General features: G+C 45.5%; 1 protein-coding gene across 3 annotated transcripts in view; it reads left to right on the top strand.

Moving 5' to 3' along the window:
* sh3pxd2aa (SH3 and PX domains 2Aa) overlaps positions 1–21,355 on the top strand; it is a 622,535-nt gene that overhangs the window by 324,577 nt on the left and 276,603 nt on the right. Inside the window, exons 1-2 of one of the 3 annotated variants that reach the window (XM_078203749.1) lie at positions 15,613–15,694; positions 15,996–16,127. In XM_078203749.1, the coding sequence (XP_078059875.1) occupies positions 16,019–16,127 (109 nt within the window). In that variant the 5' untranslated portion in view covers positions 15,613–15,694; positions 15,996–16,018. Of the gene's footprint in view, positions 1–15,612; positions 15,695–15,995; positions 16,128–21,355 lie in introns of those variants that run through there. The other 2 variants (XM_078203750.1, XM_078203748.1) reach the window with 2 other exon arrangements.

The raw sequence follows: 21,355 nt of genomic DNA on the forward strand, positions 1-21,355 counted from the left end.
CTGATGTGTAAATACCGCTTGATTTCATAAATCTGGTTAATTCTTGACTGGTGAAAGCCGATCCATTGACCGAGACTAACACCTCCGTAATTCCATGTGTTGAGAATGAGACGTGCAGCTTCTTGATGGCTGTTGTTGTGTTTGCCAAATTCACTTCATAGACTTCCAACCATTTTGAGTGGGTGTCTACTATTACCAAGAACATGGAACCCATAAACAGGTCTGAAAAATCAACATGCAGTCGAGTCACTAGTTTACCTGGCTATTCCCATGGGTGTAGTGGGGCTGCTGGTGGCACCTTCTGTCCTTGTTGGCATTGCTGGTACCGATCCACCAATTCCGCTATATCTGCAACCAAACAAAACTCCTGGCAAACATCTTCATCTTGGACACTCCAGGGTGCCCATGATGTAATTCAGCCAGTATGGCCAGACAGCCCTGACTTGGGACTATGATCCATGCTCCCCATAGCAGTATCCTGTCTTCCATGGGTGATCTGCTCTCTTCTGCTCCAATACTCGTGGAATTGCGGCTGGACTGGTCTTTCCATTTCCCCTGTTAGGACCAGGTGTTTAACTTTCGCTAGTACCAGCTCCCTTTGTGTTCACAGGCGTATGTGAACCAGCCTCCCATCTACTGACTCTGTCTACACTTCCCGCTGCCTCGACAAAGCAGCCAGCATAATTAAGGACCCTACGCAACCTGGACATTCTCTCTTCCAACTTCTTCCTTCGGGAAAAAGATACAAAGGTCTGAGGTCACGTTCCAACCGACTCAAGAACAGCTTCTTCCCTGCTGCTGTCAGACTTTTGAATGGACTTACCTTGCATTAAGTTGATCTTTCTCCACACCCTAGCTATGACTGTAACTCTACATTCTGCACTCTCTCGATTCCTTCTCTATGAACGGTATGCTTTGTATAGCGCGCAAGAAACAATACCTTTCACTGTGTGTTAATACACGTGACAATAATAAATCAAATCAAATCAAATCAAAATGTTGTGAGTAATGATTTGTTGTCTGTTTAAAATCTCCACAAAGATGAACCGAGGCGTCTGGCTTTAAAACAGGTAGTTTAACAACACCAGGTTAAAGTCAAACAGGTTTATTTGGTAGCAAAAGCCACTAGCTTTCGGAACAGGCTGTTCCTTCATCAGGTGGGTGGGAGTTCTGATCACAAACAGGGCACAAAGACACGAACTCAATTTACATGAATAATGATTGGAATGTGAGTCTTTACAGCTAATCAAGTCTTAAAGGTACAGACAATGTGAGTTGAGGGAGCATTAAGCACAGGTTAAAGAGATGTGTATTGTCTCCAGACAGGAAAGCTAGTGAGACTTTGCACATCCAGGCAAGTTGTGGGGGTTACAGATAGTGTGACATGAACCCAATATCCCGGTTGAGGCCATCCTCATGTGTGCAGAACCTGGCTATCGGTCTCTGCTCAGCGACTCTGCGCTGTCGTGAAGGCCGCCTTGGAGAACGCTTACCCGGAGATCAGAAGCTGAATGCCCGTGACCGCTGAAGTGGTCCCCAACAGGAAGAGAACAGTCTTGCCTGGTGATTGTCGAGCGGTGTTCATTCATCCGTTGTCATAGCGTCTTCTCTATATTCTCATCCAAATCATTAATATAAATGACAAATAACAGTGGGCCCAGCACTGATCCCTGAGGCACACCGCTGGTCACAGGCCTCCAGTTTGAAAAACAACCCTCTACAACCACCCTCTGGCTTCTGTCAAAGATGTCACCTGTCACCTGAAGAAGCGGCTCAGAGCCTCGAAAGCTTGTGTGGCTTTTGCTACCAAATAAACCTGTTGGACTTTAACCTGGTGTTGTTAAACTTCTTATTCTGTCAAAGAGCCAATTTTGTATCCATTTTGCTACCTCACTCTGGATCCCGTGAGATTTAACCTTATGCAACAACATACCATGCGGTACCTTGTCAAAGGCCTTGCTAAAGTCCATGTAGATAACATCAACTGCATGGCCCTCATCTACCTTCTTGGTTACCCCTTCAAAAAACTCAATCAAATTTCTTCAGGTTCTTACGGGCTTCATATAGAAACATAGAAGATAGGAGAAACTTAAGCAAGGAGTAAGAAGGGCTAAAAGGGGTCATGAAAAAGCATTGGCCGGCAGGATTAAGGAAAATCCCAAGGCTTTTTACACATATATAAAGAGCAAGAGGGTAGCCAGGGAGAGGGTCGGCCCACTCAAGGACAAGGGAGGGAATCTATGCGTGGAGCCAGAGGAAATGGGTGAGGTATTAAATGAGTATTTTGCGTCAGTATTCACCAAAGAGAAGGACTTGGTGGATGATGAGTCTGGGAAAGGATGTGTAGATAGTTTGAGTCATGTTGAGATGAAAAAGGAGGAGGTATTGGGGTTCTTGAGAAACATCAAGGTAGACAAGTCCCCAGGGCCTGATGGGATATACCCCAGAATACTGAGAGAGGCAAGAGAGGAAATTGCTGGGGCCTTGAGAGAAATCTTTGTATCCTCACTGGCTACAGGGGAGGTCGACACAGTAAGAGTTTTAACAACACCAGGTTAAAGTCCAACAGGTTTATTTGGTAGCAAATGCCATTAGCTTTCGTTGCGCTGCTCCTTCGTCAGATGGAGTGGATATCTGCTCTCAAGCAGGGCATACAGAGACACAAAATCAAGTTACAGAATACTGATTAAAATGCGAATCTTTACAGCCAACCAGGTCTTAAAGATACAGACAATGTGAGTGGAGGGAGCATTAAGCACAGGTTAAAGAGATGTGTATTGTCTCCAGACAGGACAGCCAGTGAGATTCTACAAGTCCAGGAGGCAAACTGTGGGGGTTACTGATAGTGTGACATAAACCCAATATCCCGGTTTAGGCCGTCCTCATGTATGCGGAAGTTGGCTATCAGTTTCTGCTCAGCGACTCTGCGCTGTCGTGTGTCGTGAAGGCTGCCTTGGAGAACGCTTACCCGAAGATCAGAGGCTGAATGCCTGTGACCGCTGAAGTGCTCCCCAACAGGAAGAGAACAGTCTTGCCTGGTGATTGCCGAGTGGTGTTAATTCATCCGTTGTCGTAGCGTCTGCATGGTTTCCCCAATGTACCATGCCTCGGGACATCCTTTCCTGCAGCGTATCAGGGAGACAACGTTGGCCGAGTTACCTGGTAGATGATGTTCTCACGTGAGATGATGGCATCTGTGTCGATGATCTGGCACGTCTTGCAGAGGTTGCTATGGCAGGGTTGTGTGGTGTTGTGGTCCGTGTTCTCCTGAAGGCTGGGTAGTTTGCTGCGGACAATGGTCTGTTTGAGGTTGTGCGGTTGTTTGAAGGCAAGATGTGGGGGTGTGGGGATGGCCTTGGCGAGATGTCCGTCTTCATCAATGACATGTTGAAGGCTCCGGAGGAGATGCCGTAGCTTCTCCGCTCTGGGGAAGTACTGGGCAACGAAGGGTACTCTGTCCACCGTGTCCTGTGTTTGTCTTCTGAGGAGGTCGGTGAGGTTTTTCGCTGTGGTGCATCGGAACTGTCGATCGATGAGTCAAGCGCCATATCCTGTTCTTATGAGAGCATCTTTCAGCGTCTGGAGGTGTCTGTTGCGATCCTCCTCATCTGAGCAGATCCTGTGTATACGGAGGGCTTGTCCGTAGGGGATGGCTTCTTTAACATGTTTAGGGTAGAAGCTGGAGAAGTGGAGCATCGTGAGGTTATCCGTGGGCTTGCAGTACAGTGAGGTGCTGAGGTGCTGGGAGGTTTCAGCGGATTGGAGAATAGCCAATGTTGTTCCTTTGTTTAAGAAGGGTAGCAAGAATGTTCCAGGTAATTACAGGCCGGTGAGCCTTACATCAGTGGTAGGGAAATTATTGGAGAGGATTCTTCGAGACAAGATTTATTCCCACTTGGAAATAAGTGGACGTATTAGTGAGAGGCAACATGGTTTTGTGAAGGGGAGGTCGTGTCTCACGAACTTGATCAAGTTTTTCGAGGAAGTGACGAAGATGATTGATGAGGGTAGGGTAGTGGATGTTGTCTACATGGACGTCAGCAAGGCTTTTGACAAGTTCCCTCATGGCAGACTGGTGCAGAAGGTGAAGTCGCATGGGATCAGAGGTGAGCTGGCAAGGTAGATACAAAACTGGCTCGGTCAAAGAAAGAAGTTTAACAACACCAGGTTAAAGTCCAACAGGTTTATTTGGTAGCAAAAGCCACCCAAGCTTTCGGAGCTGCAAGCCCCTTCTTCAGGTGAGTGGGAATTCTGTTCACAAACAGAGCATATAAAGACACAAACTCAATTTACATGAATAATGGTTGGAATGCGAATACTTACAACTAATCAAGTCAGTATTGATAGACTTGATTAGTTGTAAGTATTCGCATTCCAACCATTATTCATGTAAATTGAGTTTGTGTCTTTATATGCTCTGTTTGTGAACAGAATTCCCACTCACCTGAAGAAGGGGCTTGCAGCTCCGAAAGCTTGTGTGGCTTTTGCTACCAAATAAACCTGTTGGACTTTAACCTGGTGTTGTTAAACTTCTTACTGTGTTTACCCCAGTCCAACACCGGCATCTCCACATCGGTCAAAGAAAACAGAGGAGGGGTGCGTTTCTGAATGGAGGGCTGTGACAAGTGGTGTTCCTCAGGGATCAGTGCTGGGACCGTTGCTGTTTGTAAGTCAGTTACCTGGAAGGTTCCCCCTCATTGTTCCACTGGAGCAAGCTGAGAGGGAGTGATTGGAGGCAGCAGTGCTGGTGAGAGATTGATTGAATTGTTTATTTATTTAATTAGTCAGCTAGTGTGTGTTTTTTTTTGGCCTTTACTTTTGTAGTAGTATTTTAAGTTTAAAGTGAAAACTGGAAGTGGGCTGCTAAGGAGTCTGGGAAGGGTTTTTTAAACACATGAAGTATAAAAGGTAGGCTGCAGAATACAGCGGGCAGCGTCGGGAGCGGGCAGTGGAGTGTGTGGGAAGCAGAGTGTGAGCTATAAGGCTTTGGCTCACAGGGCTTCGGGGGACAGGGCGAGCAGGGGTGAGTTTAATTCATTTTTGCTGTTTCTACCTGGTACTGGCAAGGTATCTAGAGGGGATGGGTGTGCAGGCAGTGCTATGTTCCTCTTGCACTATGTTTGAGGTGAGGGATGACGACAGTGTCCCTGCTGATTACATCTGTGGGAAGTGCACCCATCTGCAGCTCCTCCAAAACCGTGTTAGGGAACTGGAGCTGGAGTTGGAGGAACTTAGGATCATTAGGAACGCAGAGGTGGCCATAGACAGAAGCTTTAGGAATACAGTTACTCCGAGGAATGAAAACAGATGGGTGACGGTGAGAGGGGCTGGGAGGAAGCAGTCCGTGCAGGGATCCCCAGTGGTCGTTCCCCTTAGCAACAAGTATTCCGCTTTGGATACGGTTGAGGGGGATGACATACCAGTGGTGAGCCGCAGTGAGAGGATCTCCAGCACTGTGTCCGTCTCTGTGGCTCAGGAGGGTAAGGGGCAGAGCGGGAGGGCAATAGTTAGTGGGGACTCGTTAGTTAGAGGGATAGATAGGAGGTTCTGTGGCAGCAAAAGAGACTCACGGATGGTATGTTGCCTACCGGATGCCAAGGTCCGTGACGTCTCAGACCGTGTTTTCCGGATTCTGAAGGGGGAGGGGAAACAGTCTCAAGTCGTGGTACACATTGGTACCAATGACATAGGTAAGAGAAGGGATGGGGATTTAAAGCAGGAATTTCTGGAGCTGGGCTGGAAGCTGAGAGCCAAGACAAAACATGTGGTCATCTCTGGTACATTGCCGGTGCCACGTGATAGCGAGTTGAGGAACAGGGAGAGAGTGCAGTTAAACATGTGGTTGCAGGGATGGTGTAGGAGGGAGGGTTTCAGATACGTGGATAATTGGAACACATTCTGGGGAAGGTGGGACCTGTACAAACAGGACAGGGTGCACCTGAACCAGAGGGGCACCAATATCCTAGGAGGGAAATTTGCTACGGCTCTTCAGGGGGGTTTAAACTAATTTGTCAGGGGAGTGGGAAAAGGAGTTGTAGTCCAGAGGTTGGTGAGGTATTGGGGAAGGTATCAGGGTCAAGGGTGGGTTCCGGTAGACAGGAAGGTGGGTTGAAGTGTGTCCACTTCAATGCAAGGAGCATCCAGAACAAGGTAGATGAACTTGGGGCGTGGATTGGTACTTGGGACTACGATGTTGTGGCCATTACGGAGACGTGGGTAGAACAAGGACAGGAATAGCTGTTGGACGTTCCGGGGTATAGATGTTTCACTAAGTGTAGGGAAGCTGGTAAAAGAGGTGGAGGAGTGGCATTGTTAATCAAGGATAGTTTAACGGCTGGGGAAAGGCACTTCGAGGGGGATCTGCACGCTGAGGTAATATGGGCTGAGGTGAGAAATAGGAAAGGAGCGGCCACGTTGTTAGGAGTTTACTATAGGCCCCCAAATAGTAATAGAGATGTGAAGGAAGAAATTGCTAAGCAGATTATGGATATGTGTGGGGGTCACAGGGTAGTTGTCATGGGGGACTTTAACTTTCCAAATATTGATTGGAACCTTTGTTGGTCAAATAGTTCGGATGGGGCAGTTTTTGTGCAGTGTGAGCAGGAGGGTTTCCTGACACAATATGTGGACAGGTCGACATGAGGTGAGGCTACATTGGATTTGGTACTGGGAAATGAACCGGGCCAAGTGTTAGATTTGGTTGTGGGAGAGCACTTTGGAGATAGTGACCACAATTCGGTGTCTTTTGTTATTGCAATGGAGAGGGATAGGGCCGTACGGCAGGGCAAGGTTTACAATTGGGGGAGAGGTAATTATGATGCGATTAGGCAAGAATTAGGGGGCATAAGTTGGGAACAGAAACTGTCAGGGAAAGGAACTAATGAAAAGTGGAACTTTTTCAAGGAACAAATACTGTGTGTCCTTGATAGGTATGTCCCTGTCAGGCAGGGAGGAAATGGCCGAGTGAGGGAACCATGGTTCACAAAAGAGGTGGAATGTCTTGTGAAAAGGAAGAGGGAAGCTTATGTAGGGATGAGGAAACAAGGTTCAGATGGCTCGATTGAGGGTTACAAGTTAGCAAGGAATGAGCTGAAAAAGGGGCTTAGGAGAGCTAGGAGGGGACACGGGAAGTCCTTGGCGGGTCGGATCAAGGAAAACCCCAAGGCTTTTTACTCTTATGTGAGGAATAAAAGAATGACCAGGGTGAGGTTAGGGCCGGTCAAGGACAGTAGTGGGAACTTGTGTATGGAGTCAGTAGAGATAGGCGAGGTGATGAATGAATACTTTTCTTCAGTGTTCACCAAGGAGAGGGGCCATGTTTTTGAGGAAGAGAAGGTGTTACAGGTTAATAGGCTGGAGGAAATAGATGTTCGGAGGGAGGATGTCCTGGCAGTTTTGAATAAACTGAAGGTCGATAAGTCCCCTGGGCCTGATGAAATGTATCCTAGGATTCTTTGGGAGGCAAGGGATGAGATTGCAGAGCCTTTGGCTTTGATCTTTGGGTCCTCGCTGTCCACGGGGATGGTGCCAGAGGACTGGAGAATGGCGAATGTTGTTCCTCTGTTTAAGAAAGGGAATAGAAATGACCCTGGTAATTATAGACCGGTTAGTCTTACTTCGGTGGTTGGTAAATTGATGGAAAAGGTCCTTAGGGATGGGATTTACGACCATTTAGAAAGATGCAGATTAATCTGGGATAGTCAGCACGGATTCGTGAAGGGCAAGTCGTGCCTCACAAATTTGATTGAATTTTTTGAGGAGGTAACTAAGTGTGTTGATGAAGGTAGGGCAGTTGATGTCATATACATGGATTTTAGTAAGGCGTTTGATAAGGTCCCCCATGGTCGGCTTATGATGAAAGTGAGGAGGTGTGGGATAGAGGGAAAGTTGGCCAATTGGATAGGTAACTGGCTGTCTGATCGAAGACAGAGGGTGGTGGTCGATGGAAAATTTTCGGATTGGAGGCAGGTTGCTAGCGGAGTGTCGCAGGGATCAGTGCTTGGTCCTCTGCTCTTTGTGATTTTTATTAATGACTTAGAGGAGGGGGCTGAAGGGTGGATCAGTAAATTTGCTGATGACACCAAGATTGGTGGAGTAGTGGATGAGGTGGAGGGCTGTTGTAGGCTGTAAAGAGACATAGATAGGATGCAAAGCTGGGCTGAAAAATGGCAAATGGAGTTTAACCCTGATAAATGTGAGGTGATTCATTTTGGTAGGACTAATTTAAATGTGGATTACAGGGTCAAAGGTAGGGTTCTGAAGACTGTGGAGGAACAGAGAGATCTTGGGGTCCATGTCCACAGATCTCTAAAGGTTGCCACTCAAGTGGATAGAGCTGTGAAGAAGGCCTATCGTGTGTTAGCTTTTATTAACAGGGGGTTGGAGTTTAAGAGCCGTGGAGTTATGCTGCAACTGTACAGGACCTTGGTGAGACCACATTTGGAATATTGCGTGCAGTTCTGGTCACCTCACTATAAGAAGGATGTGGAAGCGCTGGAAAGAGTGCAGAGGAGATTTACCAGGATGCTGCCTGGTTTGGAGTGTCGGTCTTATGAGGAAAGGTTGAGGGAGCTAGGGCTGTTCTCTCTGGAGCGGAGGAGGCTGAGGGGAGACTTAATAGAGGTTTATAAAATGATGAAGGGGATAGATAGAGTGAACGTTCAAAGACTATTTCCTCGGGTGGGTGGAGCTATTACAAGGGGGCATAACTATAGGGTTCGTGGTGGGAGATATAGGAAGGATATCAGAGGTAGGTTCTTCACGCAGAGAGTGGTTGGGGTGTGGAATGGACTGCCTGCAGTGATAGTGGAGTCAGACACTTTCGGAACATTTAAGCGGTTATTGGATAGGCACATGGAGCACACAAGGATGGTAGGGAGTGGGATAGCTTGATCTTGGTTTCAGATGAAGGTCGGCACAACATCGTGGGCCGAAGGGCCTGTTCTGTGCTGTACTGTTCTATGTTCTATGTTCTATGTACCCTTCTGATAGTGTGGCAACCAGAACTGCAGGCAGTATTCCAAATGTGGCCTAACTAAAGTTTTATACACCTGCAACATAACTTGCCAACTTTTATATTCGATGCCCTGGCCAATGAAGGCAAGCATGCTGTAAGCCTTCATGACCACCTTATCCACCTGTGTTGCCACTTTCAGGGATCTGTAGACCTGAACATCCAGATCCCTCTCTATGTTAGTGCACCGAAGGGTTCTGCCATTTACTGTATAATTTGTACTTGCCTATGAACTGTATGTTTTGTCTGTATAGCACGCAAGAAACAATACTTTTCACTGTATCGCAATACATGTGAAAATAATAAATCAAATCATATATATATATATATATGTTGCTTTTTATGTTTAGGGGGAATGTTTAAAAAAATCAGCTTTTTTCTACAGGTTTGTTTGGAGGAATACAGCTCAAATTTTAGGAGAGCAGGATAATTACTCATTTCAGCTCTGCAAGTGTTTGGTTTAAGTAGAGCTAATGAACTTGTTTACTTAAGTTCCCCTGGGATTTCTGATTGGAATGACAGGGTCATGTTAGTGTCCAGAGCTGGATCTGTAGCAGAGAAAAAAAAACTTTTACAGAAAGCAGTTAGTTGCAGCTATAGTCTGATTAAAGTTAGAAGAATTTTGCAGGCTTCTGGAAATCTACCTCTCTCTGAAAGCTCCAAGACTGTTAACAAATGTTAAAGCAAGTATGCCTGGGTTTACTAACTATTTATTTAAAAGTGGGATTAATTTATGCATGAATGTGGCTTATTTGGAGCTGGGACAGTCATAAGCTGGGAAGTAAAATTGCTTCCTTTCATTTTAAATATTGTTCAGCTGTTAATGGTGACGCTGATTCATTTGTTAGAGTTACATTTAAACCAAGTTATATAAAGTTTGTTTTACTATAAAAGATCCTGACTTTGTCAATGAAATCAGTCCTGGAGAGAAATATCCTACCTTCACATTTATGCCAAAAAGAAAAATTGTTGGGGTCTAGGTTGGCTTCCTAAAGTAACTTGGAGTTCTGGTCCAGGAACATCCTTCCAGCATCTACCCTGTCTAGTTCTTTTAAAAGTTTTTAGGGTCACGGGCTCAAGCTGAGAGGGGCGAAGTATAACTCAGACATCAGAGGGACGTTTTTTACACAGAGGGTGGTGGGGGCCTGGAATGCGCTGCCAAGTAGGGTGGTGGAGGCAGGCACGCTGACATCGTTTAAGACTTACCTGGATAGTCACATGAGCAGCCTGGGAATGGAGGGATACAAACGATTGGTCTAGTTGGACCAAGGAGCGGCACAGGCTTGGAGGGCCGAAGGGCCTGTTTCCTGTGCTGTACTGTTCTTTGTTCTTTGCTTGTCTTTGTTCTATGAGATTCCCCCCTCATTCTTCTAAACTCCAGCGCACTTAATCCTAACTGACTCAATCGCTCCTCATAAGTCAGTCCCACCATCCCAGGAATCAGTCTGGTAAAACTTATCTGCACTACTCTATAGCAAGAACCTCATTCCTCAGATAAGGAGACCAAAACTGCACACCATATTCCACGTGTGGCCTCACCAAGGCCCTGTATAATTGTAGCAAGATATCCCTTCTGAAAATCCAAATAAACCACATCCACTGGCTCCCCCTCATCAACTCTACTAGTTACATATTCAAAGAATTCCAGTAGATTTGTCCAGCATGATTTTCCTTTCGTCAATCCATGTTGACTCTCTCCAGTGCTGTCACTGTTTACCAGTGTGCTCTGCTATAAAGTCTTTGACAATGTACTCTAGAATTTTCTCCACTACCGACATCAGGCTGACTTGTCCATAATTCCCTGTTTTCTCTCTACCTCCCTTTCTAAATAATAGGGTTACATTTTCTACCCTCCAATCTGTAGGAACTGTCTATAGAATATTGGAAGATGGCCACCAGTGCATCCAGTATTTCTCGGGCCACTTCTTTATATACTTTCTATGTTCTAGGTTTCTATGGGATCAGGATATTGAATTCAATGGTCAGCCATGATCAAGATGAATGGCAGAGGAGGCTCGAAGGGCCGAATGGCCTACTCCTGCTTCTAGTTTCTCTGCTCTACTCTGGGATGTAGATTATCAGGTCCTGGAAATTTACCAGCCTTCAATCCGATCAATATCCCCAAGATAATTTCCCTACTAATACTGATCTCCTTCAGTTCCTCCCTCTCACTAAACCCTACATTCCCCAAATTTCTGATAAGTATTTGTGTCCTCCTTTGTGAAGACAGAACCAAAGTATGTATTCAGTTGGTCAGCCATGTCTTTGTTCCCCATTATAAATTGCCCTATTTCTGACTGCAAGGGACCTACATTTGTCTTCATCAATCTTTTACTCTTCACATACCTATAGAAACTTTTACAGTCAATTGTTATGTTCCCCACCAGCTTACTCTTGAACACTATTCTTCCCTTCTTAATCAATCCCATAGAGTCATTGGGCAGGATCTTATGGTCTCGAAACTGCAAAATCCCACCCAAGGTTAGCGGACCTTTCCATGGTCCGCCCCCTTCCTGCTCCGATTCCCATGGCGGGTGGGGCGTTAAGATTCTGGCTATGGAGTCATACAGCACAGAAAAGGACCTTTGGCCTATCGCGTCTGCATTGACCACCGACAATAACTACCACTAAAATCACGCTAATCCATTTTTCAACACTTGTTCCATATCCTTGAATGGTATTTCAAGTGCTCATCCAAATATTTTGGTTCTCCTTTGCTGAATTCTAAACTCTTCCCAATCCTCAGGTCTGTTGTTTTTTCTGGCCAATTTGTATGCCTCACCCTTGGATCAGTACCATCTCCAATTTCTCTTTTAAGCCATGGTTTGGCCACTTTTCCCATTTTACTTTTGGCCAGACAGGAATGAACAATTACTGCAGTTCAACCATGCACCCATTGAAAGTTTGCCATTGCCTATCCACCCTCATCCCTTTAAATAACGATTCCTAATTGGGCAAAGCCAACTTGTGGTTCATACCAGCATAGTTCCCTTAATTAAGATTCAGGACCCTCGTCTCAGAATCAACTACGTCACTCTCCATGTTGATGAAAAATTTTATCATGTTATGGTTGTTCATCCGCAAGGGGTCTCACTCAACTACGTTGCCAATTATTCCTTTCTCATTGGACAATATTCTGTCTAAAATGGCCTATACTCCAGTTGGTTGCTCAACGTATTGGTCCAGAAAACCATCCCTTATACACTCCAGGTATTCCTCCTCTACGGTATTGTGTCTAATTTGATTTTGCCCAATCTATATGCAAATTAAAATCACCCAGAATTACAGATGTTTCTTTATCACATGCATCTCTAATTTTCTGTTTAATGCCATCCCCAACATCACCACTGCAGTTTGGGGGTCTATAGACAACCCCCACTAATTATTTTTGCCCCTTAGTCTTTCTCAGCTCTACCCACACAGATCATCGGAGTTAATGTCATTCCTCACTATCGTGTTAATTTCCTCTTTAACCAGCTATGCAACTCCACTGCCTTTTCCTTTTTGTCTGTCCTTCCTAAATACTGAATACCCTTGGACGTTCAATTCCCATCCCTGGTCACCCTACAGCCATGTCTCCATAATCCCAACCATATCACACCCATTTACATCTCTTTGCATGAATCAACTTCATTGTGAATGTTCTATACATTAATGCACAATGCCTTAAGGCATATCTTCTTAACATTAATTGTCCTGCTCCCACTATTTTTCCTTGTGGCGCTGTTTGATTCTGGCCCTTGATTTCTCTGCCTATCACTTTTCTAATTCCCCTTTCTTTATTTCTTGATTCCCCCTCCTCAGACTGCTTGCATAGGTTCCCATCCCCTAGTTTAAAATTAGTTTGAACCTCCCAAACCACTCGAGCAAATATTCCCCCTAGGACATCAGCCCTGGTCCTGCTCAGGTGTAACCTGTTCAATTTGTACTGGTCGCACCTCCCTCAGAACCGGTCCTAATGTCCCAGGAATCTGAAACCCTCCCCCTCACACTATCTCTTTAGCCACGTATCTATCCAATATATCATACTATTTCTACTCTAACTAGCAGGTGACACTGGTAGTCTTCATGAGATCACTACCTTTGAGGTCCAACTTTTCAACTTGTTTCCAAACTCCCTATACTCAGTAATTAGGACCTAAACCTTTTATTTAACTATGTGGTCCCACAACCACTGGCTGTTCACGCATACACACATCCGCTCTGAGACATCCTTGATCCGAGCACCAGGGAGGCAACATACCATCTTGGTGTCATGTTTGCAATTGAATCCCCTATAGCTATTGCATTCCCACATATTTCACTCTTCCCCTGTAGAGCCAACCATGGCTGCTGCTGCTTTCCCCTTAGAGGCCATTCCCCTCTACAGTATCCAAAGCGGCATATCTATTTTGCAGGGGCATGGTCATAGGAGATTCCTGCACTCCCTGCCTGGCCTCTTCCTGTGCCTGATGGTCACCCATTCCCTTCCTGCCTGGGAGGCTTTTCTGGTTTGGCTCTGTGTTTGATTCATACTCCATCTTCTCCCAGCACAGAGCTGTTTCCAGGAGATCTTCCCGGGCAACCTATCTCAAGACACACACACAGACACAGGGTGGAATTTTACGGCATCGCTCGAGTGAGATCGGAAATTCTCGCTCAAGATCAATGGACATTTCCGTTGTCTGCCCGTTGCCCGGTCCGATTCCGTGGCAGTAGAATTCCGGCGACAGTCTTCTTCACAGAATCTCACAATATTTCACAGAATCTCACAATATTCCCCAGAAATATATTTTTAAAAACTTGCACATGGTACTGGTAGCATTCCTGAGGTCACTACCTTTGAGGTCTTATTTTTCAGCTTGCTTCCTAACTCCCTATATTCTGCCTTTAGGATCTCATCCCTTTTTTTTAACCTGTGTCATTTGTACCAACGTGTACTATGACCACTGGCTGATGGCCCTCCCCCTTCAGAATGTCCTGCAACTGCTCCGAGACATCCTTGACTCTAGCACCAGGGAGGCAACATATCATTCTGGAGTCTTGTTCCGGCCACAGAAACACCTACCTATTCCTCTTACAATTTAATCCCCTGTAACTATTACATCCCCACACTTCCCTGTGCAGCCGAGGCATGATGCAACAAATTTGGCTGTTGCTACTTTTCCCTGAGAGGCCATTTCAAGTCTATATGACTTCTTCAATGCTTTAAAATTGTAAGTTTTCAGCCATACATCATGAACTTTCAAAAAATATATATTAAAAACTACTTTATAAGAAATGGACTTTTGACATCAACCCTTAGAGCTTACTAGGGTGCTGGAGCATCAACTGCTTTCTGCTTGCAATGCTGTTAATGAGCATGCAACAGCAAGTCTCATACTTGGAATGATTGTGTGGCTTATGATGGTTCGGTGTATCTCTTTGGGTTTCTCTAGCAGGAACCTTTACTTTCTCCTGCTCACGCCCTAAAATGTGCCTCTGAGCAAAACTGTGTGTAATCAGCAGTGTACCGCCTGGCTATAGAATGATTGTTAACAGCTGGCCATCAGGATGCTTGGCTGAACTTTCTTTTATTATTTGTTGATGGGGTATGGACATTGTTGGCTGGGCCAGCATTTGTTGCCCATCCCTGAGGACCTTTGAGAGTCAACCACATTGCTGTAGATGTGGAGTCACATGTAGGCCAGACTAGGTAAGAACGGCAGATTTCCTTCCCTAAAGGACATGAGTGAACCAGATGGGTTTTAATTGCAATCGACAATGGTTTCGTGGTCATCAGTAGACACTTTTCTTTTTAAAATTCCAGATTTTTATTGAATTCAAATTTCACCATCTGCCATGGTGGGATTCGAACCCAGGTCCCCAGGGTCTCTGGATTCACTATGCCAGTGTCTCCCCTGAGCTGAGTTGTCGTATATCAGTACCTTAACTCAGCCTATAATGTTGGGATGAAGGGCTATCTTCCATGTGTTCCATATGAGGCAATAGGGGTTAGTTGCATGGTTAGGATATCTTTGGATTAAGGTGTTAGATTGAGGAGAGACGCTTACTCTTTGCTTTATCAGAGGGGTGGACAGCGTTGGGATTGATGGTTCTTTGGCTGGACTCCTGGGCCAGGCCTGGTTTGATTGCCCTTTGTTCGGAAACATAATTTTATATTTGTAAGGTTGGGGTCTGTGTACTAGAGCTGTTGGTAAAGACATCACTGAAGTATGATTAAAGTGGAATGAGTTCTGGCAGAAATAGATATTCAGTCAGCGGACAACAAACAATTTCCTGTGACTTCCAGGAAAGGCCTATGGAACGCCCAGGAAAGCCGAGAGTAGCTCTGTTAACAGCGGCTCTCACTGAGTATGTCAGCATTTGGACTAGATTCTGCTGCAAGTGGGAAATCTTGCTAATGTAGATAATTTATTTAGCAATTACTTTGGGGACTTATATAAGAAAGCAGATAAGATAACAAAGCTGGCAAATGTAACTTTTCCGTATCTGGCAATAATGTAAACAGCTCCCCCTCCCTGGTCCGTCCCACTCATGTGTTTCTATTTAAGGCTTTAAGAGCAGCCAATTGCTATTGGTGTTCTCATCCCCCACACTGCCTCTGGTCTCTCCCTGGCAGAGAGGGACGGGACGGGACGGGCTGTTTATTATTTTTAACTGTGTCTCTGTGGCGGCTGCTGGCAATCTCCCTGATTGTGTGTGAGCTGAAATTGAGAGCTTGGATAGATTTGGCCTTATGCTAGCATCTTGTCTCGGATTAAAGTTCCAAGAATCTTGAATTAAACGCGAGTCTGAAGATTCAAATGTTAGACAGTACAGCAGAGGGGCTGGAAAGAAGATTCTATATGGCCGGATCTTTAAGAATATGCTGTATACTGAGCTTGAGTTCTGATTGGTTGAGGGGTGCTAAAGATTTAGCCTATCGTGTGTGGGATACTTTGTCGCTTGCAAGGAGCCATGGCTGCGAGTTGGCTGACAGCTTGCTTTTTCCCTACTCCAGGTCTGGAGGCTGTGTCAGAGCCCATGGTTTTGGATCAGTATGTGGTGGTCGCCAACTATGAGAAGCAGGAGAACTCTGAGATCAGCTTAAAGGCAGGAGAAGTGGTGGATGTTATTGAAAAAAGTGAAAGTGGTAAGTAAGAAAAATAAGTTTTAAAAATCTTCCTTCTCTCTCTCTCTCTCTCCTCCAGTCTCAGTACTGTACATTGCTTCCATCTGTGTCTGCCTTTGGCTGAGTATGAGGAGCTCCCTGTTGCTTTGGGCGCAAGGCCAAGATCTGCCTCTCTCTGTAGGAATGTCTGCAAAGTTCTGTATTAATTAAGAATGTAAAAGTGCTATAAACACAGTCTATATCACAATACTCTGCACATTAAACTGTACCGAGCTCCGATAATACACTTCAATGAAATGCAAAGTTATTTTATTCCCCTTAGAGCCCCTCTCCTGTAAACATGTGGTTACAGTTTGGAATGGTTCCATTCTTTTCCTGAAAATACCTTTTAACGTCTTTTTTTTCCTTTTTGACACCAATGTATCATTGTGTCTGAATATTTGTGAATAAAGCTAATCTGAATCCATGCAGTATGAGCTGGATCTGATGTTTCTGTATTGTTTATTGAAGTGTTTGTATATGTAGAGAATTTGGCTGTTGTACGTGCGGCTCTTTGCCTGCAATGTTTGGATAGTGACTGGCACACGCGCTGTGTGCTGCATTGTGTCAGTGCGCAAAGAAACTGTTCTGTCAGAATTGGGTTCTGAGTAGGTGATACTCTCTTAGTCTCTGCCAGTTACCCCTTGTCCTTTACACAAAGCACAAACAGCAAGGCAACCTATGGCCTGTACTCCATTTTTGTTTTAGTGATAGAGAAGGTTTGAGTTCAGCATTAATTATATGAATTGTGTTGGGAGTTGATGTGAAACTTGCACTGAGAGTTTTGTGGCAAAACACTGTCTGAATCCATGGGAAAAAAACAAGGGTCTCATTGAAGTGGTTTCCTGTTTTACTGTTGGAACACTCTGCCCAACTGCAACAAGATAACTTTTTCTCATAATCCAATGGTTAAATAGCCAAATCCAGCAGTTTCTACATTAATCATGTGATCTAATGCAATGTGTATAGTAATCACATGATCCAGTGCAGTGTGAACAACAGGGCAATCCAGTGCATTGCATACAGTAACTAGACTATCCAGTGCTGTGTGTACAGTAACTAGACTATCCAGTGCTGTGTGTACAGTAACTAGACTATCCAGTGCTGTGTACAGTAACTAGACTATCCAGTGCAGTGTACAGTAATTAGACAATCCAGTGCAGTGTGTACAGTAACTAGACAATCCAGTGCATTGTCTACAGTAACTAGACAATCCAGTGCAGTGTGTACGGTAACCACATGATCCAGTGTAGTGTGTACCAGGCAACCCAGTGCAAGGTGTACAGTAACAGGGTAACCCGGTGCAGAGTATATAATAACAGGGTAATCCAGTGCTGTGTATATGCTAACAGGGTAATCCAGTGCTGTGTATACACAGTGCAATCCGGATAAGTGTGACGTGATGTACTTGGTCAGGACAAACAAGTCAAGGGAATACATGATGAACGGCAGGACCCTGGGAAGCACCGAGGATCAAAGGGACCTTGGTGCGCATGTACACTGGTCCCTTAAGGTATCAGGACAGGTGGATAAGAAGGCATATGGTATACTTGCCTTTATTAGCTAAGGAAAGTTATGCTGGAACTATATAAAACATTGGTTAGGCCACAGCTAGAGTACTGTGTGTAGTTCTGCAATCCATATTATAGGAGGGATGTGATAGCACTGGAAAGGGTGCAGAGGAGGAGATTTATCAGAATGCTGCTTGGGTGGAGAGTTTTAGTTATGAAGAGAGATTGGATAGACTGGGGTAGTTTTCCTTGGAGCAGAGGAGACTGAGGGGGGACATGGTTGAGATGTCTAAAATATAGGGGCATAGATAGAGTAGACAGGAAGAACATTGCCACTTGGTGGAATACCAGGGGATGTAGATTTAAGGTAAAGAGCAGGAGGTTTAGCGGGGATGTGAGGAAAACTTTTTCAAACAAGGGTGGTGAGAGTCTAGAACTCACTGCCTGAAAGTGTGGTAGAGGCAGAGACCCTCATTACATTAAGAAGTATTTAGATGTGCACTTGCGATGTCAAGGCAATCTATGGACCAAGTGCTGGAAAATGGGATTCGAATAACTAGGTGGTTTGTCTTTGACTGAAGCAGATACGATGGCCTGAAGGGCCTGTATGAATCTATGAAAGTATAGTAACTGGGTGATCCAGTGCAGTGCGCACAGTAATTGATAATCCAGTTTAGAATGTATGGTGACAGGGTGATCTGCTGCTGTGTATACGCTAACAGGGTAATCCAGTGCTGTGTATACACTAACAGGGTAATCCAGTGCGGTGTATACGCTAACAGGGTAACCCGGTGCTGTGTCTATGCTAACAGGGTAATCCAGTGCTGTGTCTATGCTAACAGGGTAATCCAGTGCTGTGTCTATGCTAACAGGATAATCCAGTGCTGTGTATATGCTAACAGGGTAATCCAGTGCTGAGTATATGCTAACAGGGTAATCCAGTGCCATGAATATGCTAACAGGGTGTAGGATGTATAGTACCCAGGTAATTCAGTACAGTGTGCATATTACCTAGCTGATCCAGTACAGTGTGTATAGTTCCTGGGGTGTTGTATTTTGGTAAACAAACCAGGGCAGGATTAACACAGTGAATGGGAGGGTCCTGGTGAGTGTTTTCGAACAGAGAGACCTAGCGGGTGCAAATACATAGTTCCTTGAAAGTAGTGTCACAAGGAGACAGGGTGGTTAAGGCGGCGTTTGGCACACTTGCCTTCATTGGTCAGAGCATTAACTACAGGAGTTGGGACATTATGTTACAACTGCACAGGACATTGGTAAGGCCACATTTGGAGTACTGTGTACAATTCTGGTCGTCCCGCTATAGGAAGGATGCTATTAAACTGGAAAAGGTGCAAAAAAGATTTTACCAGGATTGGAAGGTTTGAATTATAAGGAGAGGCTGGATGGGCCGTGACTTTTTTCCCTGGAGCGTAGGAGGATGAGTGGTGACCTTGTAGAGGTCTATAAGATCATGAGGGCTTAGATAAGGTGAACAGCCATGGCCTTTTCCCCAGGGTAGGAAAGGTTTAGAGGGATATGGACCAAATGCAGGCAAATGGGAATGGTTCAGTTTAGGAAATCTGGTTGGCATGGATTAGTTGGGCAGAGGGGCCTGTTTCAGTGTTGTATAGGGTGGCACGGTGGCACAGTGGTTAGCACTGTTGCCTCACAGCACCAGAGACCTGGGTTCGATTCCCGACTTTGGTCACTGTCTGTGCGCAGTCTGCATGTTCTTCCCGTGTCTGCGTGAGCTTCCTCTGAATGCTCCGGTTTCCTCCCACAGTCTGAAAGACGTACAGGTTAGGTGTATTGGCCATGCTAAATTGCCCCTTAGTGTCCCGGGGTGTGTAGGTTCGAGGGATTAGCAGGGTAAATATGTGGGGTTACGGGGATAGGGTCTAGTTGGGATTGTTGGCAGTGCAGATGCGATGGGCCAAATGGCCTCCTTCTGCACCGTAGTGATTCTATGATGATTCAATCCCGTTTAGTGCGTATGGCAATTGGGTACTCCAGTGCCGTGCCTATAGTAACTGAGTATCCAGCGCAGTGTATAGTAACCGAGTAATCCAGTGCAGTGTGTATAGTAATATGGTAATCCAGTGTGATGTGTATAGTAATACGGTAATCCAGTGCAGTGTGTATAGTAATACGGTAATCCAGTGCAGTGTGTATAGTAATACAGTAATCCAGTGCAGTGTGTATAGTAATACGGTAATCCAGTGCAGTGTGTATAGTAATACGGTAATCCAGTGCAGTGTGTATAGTAATACGGTAATCCAGTGCAGTGTGTATAGTAATACGGTAATCCAGTGCAGTGTAAATAGTACATAGAACATAGAAAGCCACAGCACAAACAGGCCCTTCGGCCCACAAGTTGCGCCGATCACATCTCCACCTCTAGGCCTATCTATAGCCCTCAATCCCATTAAATCCCATGTACTCATCCAGAAGTCTCTTAAAAGACCCCAACGAGTTTGCCTCCACCACCACCGACGTCAGCCGATTCCACTCACCCACCACCCTCTGAGTGAAAAACTTACCCCTGACATCTCCTCTGTACCTACCCCCCAGCACCTTAAACCTGTGTCCTCTCGTAGCAACCATTTCAGCCCTTGGAAATAGCCTCTGAGATTCTACCCTATCCAGACCTCTCAACATCTTGTAAACCTCTATCAGGTCACCTCTCATCCTTCGTCTCTCCAGGGAGAAGAGACCAAGCTCCCTCAACCTATCCTCATAAGGCATGCCCCCCAATCCAGGCAACATCCTTGTAAATCTCCTCTGCACCCTTTCAATGGCTTCAACATCTTTCCTGTAATGAGGTGACCAGAACTGCGCGCAGTACTCCAAGTGGGGTCTAACCAGGGTCCTATAAAGCTGCAACATTATCTCCCGACTCCTAAACTCAATCCCTCGATTAATGAAGGCTAGTACGCCGTACGCCTTCTTGACCGCATCCTCCACCTGCGAGGCCGATTTAAGAGTCCTATGGACCCGGACCCCAAGGTCCTTCTGATCCTCTACACTGCTAAGAATGGTACCCTTCATATTATACTGCTGCTTCATCCCATTGGATCTGCCAAAATGGATCACTACACACTTATCCGGGTTGAAGTCCATCTGCCACTTCTCCGCCCAGTCTTGCATTCTATCTATGTCTCGCTGCAACTTCTGACATCCCTCCAAACTATCCACAACACCACCTACCTTGGTGTCGTCAGCAAACTTACCAACCCATCCCTCCACTTCCTCATCCAGGTCATTTATGAAAATGACAAACAGCAAGGGTCCCAGAACAGATCCCTGGGGCACTCCACTGGTCACTGACCTCCATGCAGAGAAAGACCCCTCCACAGCCACTCTCTGCCTTCTGCAGGCAAGCCAGTTCTGGATCCACAAGGCAACAGCCCCTTGGATCCCATGCCGGATAATACGGTAATCCAGTGCAGTGTGTATAGTAATACGGTAATCCAGTGCAGAGTGTATAGTAATATGGTAATCCAGTGCAGAGTGTATAGTAATATGGTAATCCAGTGCAGTGTGTATAGTAATACAGTAATCCAGTGCAGTGTGTATGGTAATAGGTGATCCAGTGCAGTGTGTATGGTAATAGGTGGTCCAGTGGAGTATGTAACCAGGCCAGCCAGTGCAATTTTTGCATTAACAGGGTGATCCAGTGCAGTGTGTTTGGTAAACGGC

The sequence above is a fragment of the Mustelus asterias genome, unplaced genomic scaffold (assembly GCF_964213995.1).
Source record: "Mustelus asterias unplaced genomic scaffold, sMusAst1.hap1.1 HAP1_SCAFFOLD_208, whole genome shotgun sequence".
Taxonomy (NCBI): Eukaryota; Metazoa; Chordata; class Chondrichthyes; order Carcharhiniformes; family Triakidae; genus Mustelus; species Mustelus asterias.